Raw genomic sequence first — 13,756 nt, 5'->3', positions numbered from 1 at the left:
AACGTGCCATCTCTACATTTCCTGAAAGCCGCTAAAATCCAGGAAGAAAATAGTATCATTATGGTTATCCATGCGAATGTCGTCAACCATGATCAACATTGATTGAATTATGGATCATTGAAATATGCTCCGATGTCTACTTTATATATTAGGTATACTTTGAATATTGATGGATGTCTAAAACTTAACTAGTAGTTCTGTGAACAGTAGACCTCACGCAGTTTTCTCATCCACAAGTATCTAATGTCACCTGTTTTAGTTGATTCAGTTGAATCACAATTCACAGTTGAATCATAATTTACTCTTAAAAATGTTATTTGTTTTCTTCAAGATCAAAAACTCACTTATTTTATTAAACTCAGTTCAAGTTTGAACTCGTATCCCTTAATATGATGATTTATCCAGTTTCGTGATAATCTTTCCATCTGATAAAAATATTTTAAAATATTTTTTTTTTCAATCAAGAATATTATATTTCGTCGGCATTATTCAGTTCATTTAATCATTTTTTATTTTATTTTCAATCACCTATTAAATTGTTTTTCAAATGTGAGAATATTGATACTGATGGGTACGCATCATAAAAGTAGTGAACCCTATACCTTATAGAAATGGACAGACATCAGTGTAATGCATTCAATGAATAATCATTTCACTTGTCAGATGATTGATTATGATAATTCTATAGTCTGATTGATCCTATCTTCAAAGTAGACTATATATATATATTATATATATATATATATATTATATATAGATATATATATAATATATATATATATATAGTGTATCGAGTAGGAGGAATTCATCTTCTTGTCATATTATCTTTGAAATGCAACATTTCAAAAAACCTTGTGTATACATCGACGCGCAGTTGAAAAAGGAATATTTCTGCCAAATATCATCGAATTCTATCAACACTTTTGGCCGTAATCGCTTTACATGACAGACAAAAGCAAATCGAGTTGAAACATAGACCTCACTAAGTTCGGTCAATAATTCTTCAAGAAAAACAGTTTCGCGAATCTCAGTAATAAGATCTGCCATATATGGATCAAACTTTTCACATTACTTCTAGCAAAGAGGATATAATACCCGATAGCTTACTCTATAAAGTTCTAGCGAGAGGCATAATGACTCTGCTTAGCACGTGAAAATTGGTTTCAAGTAGCGTGTTTAATGCTGATTGAATTGGTTTTCCAACTGAAAGTTCATGTACATACCAAAAAGGTTTATCGATGATAAAGATCATAAACGTCTCTTCAAATTAATAAACTTATTTACAATAGATTAATGTGAGAGAGTGTATGTCTCTTCAAACCAATAAACTTATTTACAGTAGATTAATGTGAGAGAGTCGGTCTATATTCGGTAGGCTGATCCATCATAAGCGGGCCGAATAGCGGCCAGTTCGGCGGCTGTTCTGCGTCGTGGTCGTGGCGTCGTACGACGCAGGTCGATGTTGGACGGTGGTCGACGTCCTGCGTCGGTTCTCCTGGTATTGGCTGTATTGCTGCTCTGCCCGGCGTCGCACCTCCTGAACGACCGGCCGCGAGTTCTTGATCAGCTGACCGACCGCATTCAACGTCGAAATCGGAATCTGCAATGTTCCAAGCATCAATCTTTTCTCAACAGGCTAGCATTTTCATAGAATAGGTTTATTGATTAATTGAGATAATTATAGCAGAATTAAAACAACATCTAACTTGTTTTAAGGGATATGCGGAGCAGAGAAATGGGGGGAAATGGAGACCAGATCAGCCATTACAGTGATGAATACAGTCATAGTAATAGACGCGTTTTCCAATTTGACGATCAGACTCAGTAGAAGCAGTGCGTTCAGAAAAATAGGTATGCTTATCATGAGGTCTTGAACACTCACTCAAGACTACAGAAGCTGTCCGCTTCAACACGGCAACATCGCCGCCGCTGTATCTCTATTTTTCTCTGCTTCGCATATCCTTTCAAGTAAGAAGAGTTTTAATTCGACTTATTGATCTAAAAAAATTTAATAACTAATTATTCTTTTTTCAAGTGTATTATTTATAACTTGATAAGTTTACATTAGTTGATATAGAATATAATTATAGTACCCTTAAAAATTATAAAATATTAATAATCGAGAATACAAATTGTAACGTAAATACTAGTTTCGGTTATCACACCATCGTCAGGTTTTCAACCATCACCGAAACTAGTAGTTACGTTACAATTTGTATTCTTGTTTTTTAATATTTTATTAATTTTAAAGGGTACTATAATTCTATTTCATAAATACAAGAAAATAGCCCTGAATTCATACATTTTTAGAAATATTTGATATAGATACGTGTTGGGATTTCATACTCTTTATGATAGTAAGTAAAATGGTAGGCTATGGCTTTTTGATGGTGGGGAGTCCTTGCGGGAAGGTCTCACCTCGCTGAATATATCATTAAAGTTTTTGCAATGGGATGAAATATTATAGATGGATGGAATGATTGGTCTGCACTGTAACTGTAGTGGGAAATAGTATTTTAAAAGGGAACGTGCCATCTCTACATTTCCTGAAAGCCGCTAAAATCCAGGAAGAAAATAAGTATCATTATTGGTTATCCATGCGAATGTCGTCAACCATGATCAACATTGATTGAATTATGGATCATTGAAATATGCTCCGATGTCTACTTTATATATTAGTATACTTTGAATATTGATGGATGTCTAAAACTTAACTAGTAGTTCTGTGAACAGTAGACCTCCGCAGTTTTCTCATCCAAAGTATCTAATGTCACCTGTTTTAGTTGATTCAGTTGAATCACAATTCACAGTTGAATCATAATTTACTCTTAAAAATGTTATTTGTTTTCTTCAAGATCAAAACTCACTTATTTTATTAAACTCAGTTCAAGTTTGAACTCGTATCCCTTAATATGATGATTTATCCAGTTTCGTGATAATCTTTCCATCTGATAAAAATATTTTTAAAATTATTTTTTTTTTCAATCAAGAATATATATTTCGTCGGCATTATTCAGTTCATTTAATCATTTTTTATTTTATTTTCAATCACCTATTAAATTTGTTTTTCAAATGTGAGAATATTGATACTGATGGGTACGCATCATAAAAGTAGTGAACCCTATACCTTATAGAAATGGACAGACATCAGTGTAATGCATTCAATGAAAATCATTTCACTTGTCAGATGATTGATTATGAATAATTCTATAGTCTGATTGATCCTATCTTCAAAGTAGACTATATATATATATATTATAATATATATATATATTATTTATATATTATATATATATATATATATAGTGATCAGAGTATGGAGGAATTCATCTTCTTTCATATTATCTTTGAAATGCAACATTTCAAAAAACCTTGTGTATACATCGACGCGCAGTTGAAAAAGGAATATTTCTGCCAAATATCATCGAATTCTATCAACACTTTTGGCCGTAATCGCTTTACATGACAGACAAAAGCAAATCGAGTTGAAACATAGACCTCACTAAGTTCGGTCAATAATTCTTCAAGAAAACAGTTTCGCGAATCTCAGTAATAAGATCTGCCATATATGGATCAAACTTTTCACATTACTTCTAGCAAAGAGGATATAATACCCGATAGTTTACTCTATAAATTTCTAGCGAGAGGCATAATGACTCTATGCTTAGCACGTGAAAATTGGTTTCAAGTAGCGTGTTTAATGCTGATTAAATTGGTTTTCCAACTGAAAGTTCATGTACATACCAAAAAAGGTTTATCGATAATATAGATTCATAAACGACTCCACAAATTAGATAAAATATTCTCGTAAAAAATGAACTGACAGATTTCTGAGTAATAGCTTTCATTAAGACAGTAAGCTTAATGTAGTTGTACGTTGAATATAGCATGCCGACGGTTATGATACGAACCATTATAATACGGCATCATTCTATAAGAAACAGAGGCCAGAATGCATATCCTTGACTTGGATATTTTTAAAAATCGCCAAGTCCTTGGCGATTTTTCAGATAAGTTGGCATGGCACGACAGGACAGGAAGATCTCCTATCGAGAATCAGCCATCGGAGCTTCTTGTAATGCCATGCCGACTCGTCTGGAAAAACACTCGTGTGTTTCGGCCCGAACTAACGAATCATCGATCATAATTTCTGGAGAACACTGCGTGTGGATTTCAATGAACTTGAAATATTTTGGCGATAGTTCAACTTGATTTCAAGGGTATGAATTTTGGCTTTCAGCAAGTATTCACATTCTTATAATGCTTGTCCGTGTGTAGTAATAATAATGTTTGATCAATTCACTGTACCTGGAAGTTTTTGGTAGGCTCCAAAACATCGGAAAATCACATGATTCATACAATTCATACAGAAAATAGAAAAGTAACAGTAAAATAGCCCAGTGATCATAAGAGCATACACGACACTTTTTATCAAGCAGAGAAGTTTCAGAATTTTCAAATTTCAAATCTTAGCAATACTCACATTGAATACGCTGTCAATGAACGCATTTCCCACATCATTGTTGGTATAGGATTGTCGTTTCATTCTACTTGGATGCTTTTCTTCAGTCTGCAACGCAAAATCCCATTTATCTCATCAATTTCCACTTTACAAGTAGTATTCAAAAGAAGCCGCAGCATATCAACTTAATACAATTTCAATAAAATTATAACATGTTAGAATTCAAAGCAACTTGACGAAATAGGTCTTCTGTGGGGGTTTTCTATCACATGATAGTGATATTGAGTTCTGGATTCTAGAGACATTATTCGAATGACAATAAACTTTATCTGAAGGCAAACTAGATCATTGTTAATCGGAATCGAGAAGTCCCTTATTTTTAAGGATAGGCAACACGCGTGCATGCATGCGATCAGTTATACTGGGTTGAGTATTGAAGGATTGCCGTGATTTGATAATGAAATCAACTTGAGTAATAATAAATAATACTATATTCTTAAAAAACATGATTTCATAATTCTTTCTCTCGAAAAATAAGCTTAATCAATACAATGCTCAGATTTCGGAATATTTCTTCATCCAAGCAGTAAAGCCCTGCACACACACAGACATCGATTTTTGTTCGTACGATATTTTGTCGTCCTTATGAATTCGATGAGATTAAACTGAATTTGACAAACATAATCTGTTTGAAATCATCTGTTTAATCCAATAGAATTATAAGGACGGCATAATATCGTACTACGAACAAAAATCGATGTGTGTGTAGCCCGAAATAGAAATGTGTGGCCCTAGGCCAAATAATGTGTTCAAGATATTTGAGATATTCCATCTTATATGATACCAATACTCACTCTTTTCCTATTTAACGAGTAGTAAAATCATGATGACTTGTTAAAAATCACTAAAAACATTGTTCTAAAATTTTCTAATTTTCAAACAATTTTCAAGCTTTCTCACTGAAATAAACATTTTTTCACATAGAATCTTGAAAACATACTCCTTTTGATGCTCAAGTGCGCTTAATCTACCACAGTTTTTGGTGTCCGATTCACAATTCTAGGCCATAGTGAATTCAATACTTCGACTTTTCACTTGAGGAAATAGTTTTTTTTATTGCATAGAGTTCAAGACATAGATATAGTAAATTTAATGACGAAAGAAATTATCAATTTTAGTCTACAATAGTCTGCAAGCATGGGCGGGCAATATACATGTTTTTCTTCTACTTTTCTTTTCTTAAAGTTTTTTCTCTCCCTACTCCTTTCCGTCCTCCCCATCCATGTCAATTCCTTCTTCTTTCTCTTCTCCTTATTCTTTCTTCGTATCACATTCATAGAAACTTTCATACCGGTACTTTAGACTTGATATTTCCAACTGAACAGTATTTTAATTGTTCCGAAAAATTGAGTCTATGAAGTTGTTGAGCTATTGAAAAATAGAGGTTTTAACATTACTGAAATGATAATATATTATATACAATAAAAAAAAAACATTTGATTTGTGAAATTGAGGTTTACAGATTACAGTAAGACAATAAAGACAATAAAAACTCTGGCTGACGGCTTCGGCCATGCCTAAGAATATTTGATTGTATCAGTTTTCAATTATGTTGTTGGAGCTTGTATCTAGTGTATTCAATTTGTATTGTATGCTTGTATTGAAAAATAAAAATCCTTATCTATCTATCTATCTATCTATCAATAAAAAAAACATTTAAACTAGTCAGAATTATGGAGTACCAACATAAAATTAATTATGGGTTACTCTAACTTACCATTTCAGTCGAATGCGAAGCCTGTGAGAAAACGGCTAGTAGGAAGAAGATAGCACAAACATTGGGGATAATCATATTCCTCTGAAAAATGAAACAGAATGCAATTATTAAGCATTTCAAAACCCTCTTCCTTATGATTATTCCTGATGATCCAATATTCACCATGAATAATATTTATTAAACCAAAGCTACGAATACGACCACATTATGAATCCAAAGTTTAATGCTGTAAATCACACCGTAGACTGCTACTGCAAATATTGACTACTATTGATTACACAATATTGACTACTGTACAACTACAGTGATGTCCACGTTATAATGGCAGTGTTTAAGGGGCATGTCTAGGAAGGCTGTTCAAAAAGTGTAGTACTAGGTAAATTTAACTGATGAGATGGGGAACGGAGTCAAAAAGCATGCTGGCTCAAAAACATCGGTCTTCATAGCTCTACTCTCTCTCAATCGATGCGCTCTCTCACACATCAGTCTTCTCTTTCTAGAGAAAGAAGTTCATTACTTCAGTAGCACCACTATCACAATTGACACGCGCACTCACTCTCACATCAGTCTTCTATTCCTAGAAAAGTCCATTATTATTATTATTATTATTATACACTGCATTGTCTACTCATTCTGCGGCTGCTCTAACAGAGAGTCTGCTCCAGCAGACTGATCTGCTTTTGAGTAGCCTGGGTATAGATGGTATTCTATTGCTTCAACAGTGTCATCAAAGAACACTTCATTTGACTAATTCTTCTAAATCGACATACAAGTTCATTAATATATGAGTGCACTATCTATATAATAAAAGCGGAATGGCACTCACTCACTGACTGACTTACTCACTCACTCACTCGCAGAACTAAAAATCTACCAGACCAAAAACGTTCAAATTTGGTAGGTATGTTCAGTTGGCCCTTTATAGGCCCACTAAGAAATCTTTTGGCGATATTTTACTCTAAGGGTAGTTTTTAAGGGTTTAAAGTTCGTCTTTTAGCATGTATATTCTTCTTATTCCAATATCTTAAAATTATAATTGAAATGTCCATACCATATGTTAATATAGAACTATAATCTAGAGAGATCACAGTTGTTCTGTTCCTCTTCGAAACAGTTGTTCTGGTAATTAAATTAAAAATTTTTTCAGATTGGCATTGAGTTGAGTTGACTTTGTTAGGTTGCACCAAGTTGAAGGATTGAATGCATTTATCAAGGACCTCCTAAATACCAATTTATCCAGTACCTCCTAAATACCTATTTAGGAGGTCCTGATTTATCGAGGAAAAATTGATTGGGTACTGCCTACTTCAATCAGAGCTATTCCTGGGAATATTATATTACTACTAGCCGTCAGGCTTGCTTCGCTCGCCATATCCGTCAAGCCAGGGGGCTTGAGAATGAGAGAAGCAGGCTCGTTTCGCTCGCCTGCATTTTTCATTTGTGCATTTTTATCATATGTTAGGACGATCCAGTCGGGGGTACAGACTAAATGTCTGGCTAAACGGATATGACGAGCAGAGCGAGCCTGACGACTAGTATTATATAGATACAGTAAGTGCTGAAGGCTGTTAATAAAATGGTTTATGCATAGACAAATAAAAATCATGATTCTTCATTCTTGAGATTTAAATATATTTATTTTGATTCTAGATAGGAATTAATTTTTCCAGTAATAATATTGTTTGGAGTACAGGATCAAATATTTCAATGTATTTATGTATATTATCAGGGAAAATCACAAACAAAAAATGATTCCAATAATATAATAATCAAATTGGTTTTTATTATCCATGATAACATGAAACAGCTGTTATACAGCTAAGGTGAACGTTATATATTCGAGCTCAAATTTAAGTGGTTTTATTCTTTATTTTGTGAATTTAAAGTTTTTTCATGTTTTTACAAAAGTTTTACTATCAATCTATCAAAATTTAAAATTGTTTGTTTTATTCTAATCTATACTCTCAGATTGTGATTGGTGTAGAAAATTGAAATGGACATAACCTATGTATAATATTTGCACAATTTGAAACTGAATTAGGAAATTGAAAAAGTTTTGGGCAATAACCTGTTTTTTTCTTTCCCGATCATTATATTGTTTGTGGTAATCTAATAAATAAATAAATAATTAACAGGGCACAAAAATTCAAATCATACAACAACGCTAAATATTATAACGCTACAATGATTCATAGCATAGTTTTATTCAGAAGCAAGTACTTGTGACTGTATTAGCACGATTCAGAACTGGCCTAATATACGGTAGCAAATATTACGAGAAGTACCTAATTCCTGATTCACCAAAACAAGTGCAGATCACCATGTACAACGGCCTGTAAACAACTGAACAATGGACAGTTGATAACTGTCTATTTTTCTATTTTATAAACGATCGAATTCATTTCTGATCAATTATGAATTTAATAGAATCTACCGCGCAGGCGCCAGCAGGCGCCTAAACCCAAAAAAAGTTATGATTCATATAAGCATAATTTTATTCAGAAGCAAAGTATTTGTGATTCTGCACGATTCAGAAAACATTCCAAAAATCTGGTGTGGTACACTCACACAACTTTCCTTGCTCATATTTGAAACTACGATCAAACTTCTGTATATGTGTATATATAATTATTGTTTTCAGAGTACTTTTTCCTTAGAGTAAATTGTGAAATACGATTATTTTTTTAGTCGTAATTTTTTTAAAGTTGTCAAAACAGCTGTTCTACAGATGAAATATCTCGACTATGTGTTATTTTTATGAACTGCGCTACCTACCTACCTCATGCACGAGAAGGAGGTTACTAAGTCCATTTCTCAAGGATGGGGTGGACCCCCCATTAGTTTCCCAGAGAGGAGAATCATGCCAGTTGATAGAGCTGATAAAAAGCTATCCATTTAATAAATTTGAAGAAAACCGTTACAGCAGTTTTCGAGAAAACCGTGAAAAACATGGTTTTTTAGTGATTATCCGCCATTTTTCTCAAAAATATTACGGAGCTACTGCAATTTTCCCAGAAATGAGACTCATGTCAGTTGATAGGGCTTATAAATAGCTATCCATGGTATAAATTTGAAGAAAATCGTTAGAGCCGTTTTCGAGAAAACCGTGATAAACATGGTTTTTTAGTGATTATCCGCCATTTTTCTCAAAAATATTATGGAACTCCTGCAATTTTCCCAGAAATGAGACTCATGTCAGTTGATAGGGCTTATAAATGGCTATTCATGGTATAAATTTGAAGAAAATCGTTAGAGCCGTTTTCGAGAAAACCGTGAAAAACATGGTTTTTTAGGGATTATCCGCCATTTTTCTCAAAAATATTACGGAACTCCTGCAATTTTCCCAGAAATGAGACTCATGTCAGTTGATAGGGCTTATAATAATAGCTATCCATGGTATAAATTTGAAGAAAATCGTTAGAGCCGTTTTCGAGAAAACCGTGAAAAACATGGTTTTTCAGTAATTATCCGCCATTTTTCTCGAGAATATTACGCAGCTCCTGCAATTTTCCCAGAAATGAGACTCATGTCAGTTGATAGGGCTCATAAATAGCTATCCATGGTATAAATTTAAAGAAAATCGTTGGAGCCGTTTTTGAGAAAATCGTGAAAAACATGGTTTTTTAGTAATTATCCGCCATTTTTCCGCCATCTTGAATTGAATTTCTTATTGTCGGGTCCTCATGGTATAAGGACCTTAAGTTTAAAATTTCAAGTCAATCGGTTAATTAGGAATGGAGTTATCGTGTTCACAGACATACACACATACACACACACACACATACACACACACACACACACACACACAGACCAACACCAAAAAATCATGTTTTTGGACTCAGGGGACCTTGAAACGTATAGAAAACTTGAAATTGGGTACCTTAATTTTTTTGGAAAGCAATACTTTCCTTACCTATGGTAGTAGGGCAAGGAAAGTAACAAGAAGATCGTCAGTCGTTACAATATTGACCCTAATGGAAACCCCCCCTCGCTACAATGACAAGGACGCAGTCTGCGCAATTACACACCCCCACCCCCCCCACCCACAACGTTACCACTCCTGGACAATGACAATGTACAGTGTCATACTGTACATTAGTTTTTGCATTTCACCTTTCTTCCAATTGAATACTTGTACCCTATTACCACTTCAAAGAAAGTAAATGTAAAATAAAAAAAAAGTGAACAGAGAATTGGCTTATCTTGGAAATCTTGCAGTATACTAAAAGTATTTTTTTATTGCAGAAATTTTCGTTGAAGCATAAACTATCATTCATTCATATAATCCAATAACTTACTTTTTCTCGAGAATTTAGGAATGATTGGTTGTTTTCTAATTACAGTATAAGAAAAAAACATGTAAACTTGATCTCTCCAAAACTAAATTTTTCCCGGGTAGTTTCATGTAAAGTTCTTGGGATGAATTTGAATGCCATGCATGGCCCAACATGGATAATTAAGAATTCAATGAGAGAAAAATGAACCATGTCTCCAAAATAGCTGTACAAATAGAATATAGTACAAATTTCATGTGATATTGAAATGAAATGGGAATAAATAATAATATGGATGTCAAACTACTGTATAAGCATATAGAATAATAGAGCATAATTATATGAATATAGTATATAACATAAAACACAATAGCGCAGACAAGAAGACAGGCAATATCTCATTGAACAAAAACAATCAATTGCTTCGACAACCGAAAACCAGTTTTCCGGTTCTCCGGTGTGAGTGTGTGTGTGTGAGTGTGTGAGTGTGTTACACAGTTGGGACTGTGTTAGTGAGTTCGACCACACTTTTTCGAAAGGCTAGTAGGGAATTGAAGCTTTCTCGATTCAGAGTTCTTTGCAGGTACTTCGTTCTAGCGTGTTTCGGACGCTATTTTCCAACCGATAATCATGAAAATGGTACCAAATTGTTCAGAAAGATTTGGACATCTGGCGCCGTACCGCCAAATTTTGATATCACTTATCAATTTTTTCCTATTGAACGTCAAACTTTGCCAAATTTTCTCCAAGTTCATCGAATTTTAAAGTCATTTTATAGTTGGAAAATTGGAATTTGGCGGTACGGCGCCAGATGTCCAAATCTTTCTGAACAATGTGGTACCATTTTCATGATTATCGGTTGGAAAATAGCGTCCGAAACACGCTAGAACGAAGTGCCTGTTTCAGCCCTTTTTCCGAATTATACATTGCTCTTAATGTTTGAATGTTTAAATGTTTATATGTTGCGCATTTACGGCGAAACGCGGCAATAGATTTTCATGAAATTTGACAGGTATGTTTCTTTTTTAATTGCGCGTCGACGTATATACAAGGTTTTTGGAAATTCTTCATTTTAAGTATAATATAAAAGGAAAAAGGATCCTCCTTCATACGCCATATTAGAGTGTAAATCAGACTATAGAATAATTATTCATCATAAATCAGCTGACAAGTGATTACACAAATGTGTGCGTGGAGGAGCCAGTCTATTGCTGTATTTCCATAAGGTTTATAGTTTCAATCAGGTACTTGTGGATGAGAATACTGCGTGAGGTCTACTGTTCACAGAACTACTAGTATAGTTGATGTAATAGTAATTATTCCAAATTTGACTGTAGTAGTCTTCAACCTATATTTAGGTGGGTACAGACTTGAGCGCCACGAACACGCGAGTTTCCCTTTCCTTCAGCTGATGCCATGCTTATTAAATCTCTACCTTCCTGTATCTGTACAAATACAGCTAGAATCAGCTGATAAAAAGCGGAATGCGCTAGCTCGTGGTGCACAAGTTTGTATGCAGCTTGTAGTTTCAATCATTTTATTCATGCATCATTCAATTCGATTCAATTTAAAGTTTATTCATCTTCAATTCAATTTTTCAAAGTTATTATTTGCTTGTTGAGTGTTATAATTACTGTTTACAAACTTCATTAAGTGATATAGGATTAAAGTTTCTTTTATGTGGAAATTGGTAAAAACAAATTGTAAAATCGATATTACAAACAAATTATTAACATTAAATTTTCAATCAAGCAAGGAACAATTTGTGATGAAGATTTAGAAAAACTTCTAGCCATTCGTACTTCAACTCTATTTTCGTAAAATGATAAAACTGGTTCACAGAAACTTGGTATGATAGCAGTGGCGCCATTTCACTAAACTGCTACGGGGGGGGGCAAAACCAAGAGGTATGAAGGGGGAGGAAGGAATACCCCTAAAGGATAGAGGGTCCTGGGGTTTTCTCCATAAATGTTACATTCGAAGATGTTATTATATGCTTCATTTTTTCCAGTTTTATACAAATGTGGTTGAAGTATCAATACAAACATATACATTATTAGTTATTAATTATAAAATATAGGCCCACAGAGAGACCCTGAAGTAGGAATAAAGTGAAATAGGTTTCTTAAAAATCATGGAAACAGATGAATTTTCCTTTTACAATGACAATTTCAACAATTCGTTAGGGATCACATTCTAATTGGAAAATAACTTTCAGTTAGAAAGCTAAAGAAGCATAAGCTGTTCCCATAATTCTCACCAACTCTGTACATACATTTTTCATTGTCCGATTGTGCTCCTACTTCTGCTTTCACTGTGACATCTAGCAACTTGTTAATTCTCACATTGAAATTCATGCAATAACTCCACTTATTGTGCCCTGATCAATAATTGTACCCATTCTATATTTGAGCTTCAACTATACCACAGAGTAAATATATTCTTTATTACTCCGTACCCGTAGCTATACTTCCAAGGCAGTTTCGCTACATTGTTGCTACATTTGCTACATTGTACGGAATTATACTAATGCTGTTGAAAAAGTATTAAATCAGTATGAGATTCTAAGGATTCGTGTAGATAGACCGCATTTCCATTATTTATCTAATCCTTCAGGGGGGGGGCATGGGGGCCTGCCCCCCCCCTAAATGGTGCCCCTGTATGATAGGAAGTTGTCATGACACTTTGTTTACCTATTGAAAATATTCATTCACATAATATGCACAAGTATTTGAGTGACCAGTCAATTACAACCATCTTGAAAACCTTACCATATTCGAAAATGTTATTCCCCAGTTAAGTATTTTGATAGGGCTACTTGACAATCCAATTATAGAATATAATTAGTAATCTTGTAATATTTTTAGATTTTCAATTTCAAATACTACCGGGTACTAGTTATTTTTTATAAGACAGTATAAATTCCACAAATTAAGAGTTCGGATGTGACTTTATCGGAATCCTGATCTATGAACTTTATTTTCGAATATATTCCAAGCTTGATTTTGGTTGAGAAAAACTCAGTTTTCCTATGAAGTTCGAACCACTGCAGCACTTGTACTCAATCATTCCAGATGGATAAATAATTGATGATTTAGACGATTGAGACGCCGAGACTGTCAGCGTCGAATGAATCAATATTCTGTTTCTCTTGTATTTCCAATTCGTCGGCATCCGTCGGCTAAGGTCAAAATTATTTTCTCAGTCGTTGGAATCCGGTAATTTCGTTACTCAGAGCTCAGT

The 13,756-nt window shown here is 34.0% G+C and overlaps 1 protein-coding gene across 1 annotated transcript; it reads right to left on the bottom strand.

Annotated features, from left to right (window-relative positions):
- Nucleotides 1–1,256: 1,256 nt before the first annotated feature.
- On the bottom strand, nucleotides 1,257–6,317 carry LOC120356291. Its single transcript, XM_039445208.1, has 3 exons — nucleotides 6,240–6,317; nucleotides 4,484–4,570; nucleotides 1,257–1,600 (listed from the first exon to the last, which is right to left on the bottom strand). The coding sequence occupies exons 1-3, from the start codon at nucleotides 6,312–6,314 to the stop codon at nucleotides 1,385–1,387; spliced, it is 378 nt and encodes a 125-aa protein (XP_039301142.1). The 5' UTR covers nucleotides 6,315–6,317; the 3' UTR covers nucleotides 1,257–1,384.
- Between the last annotated feature and the right edge of the window lie 7,439 nt (nucleotides 6,318–13,756).

The sequence above is a fragment of the Nilaparvata lugens genome, unplaced genomic scaffold, assembly GCF_014356525.2.
Source record: "Nilaparvata lugens isolate BPH unplaced genomic scaffold, ASM1435652v1 scaffold6401, whole genome shotgun sequence".
In the NCBI taxonomy this organism is placed as follows: domain Eukaryota; kingdom Metazoa; phylum Arthropoda; class Insecta; order Hemiptera; family Delphacidae; genus Nilaparvata; species Nilaparvata lugens.
Note: the sequence above shows the minus strand (reverse complement) of the source record. Positions and strands in the feature narration are given on the sequence as shown.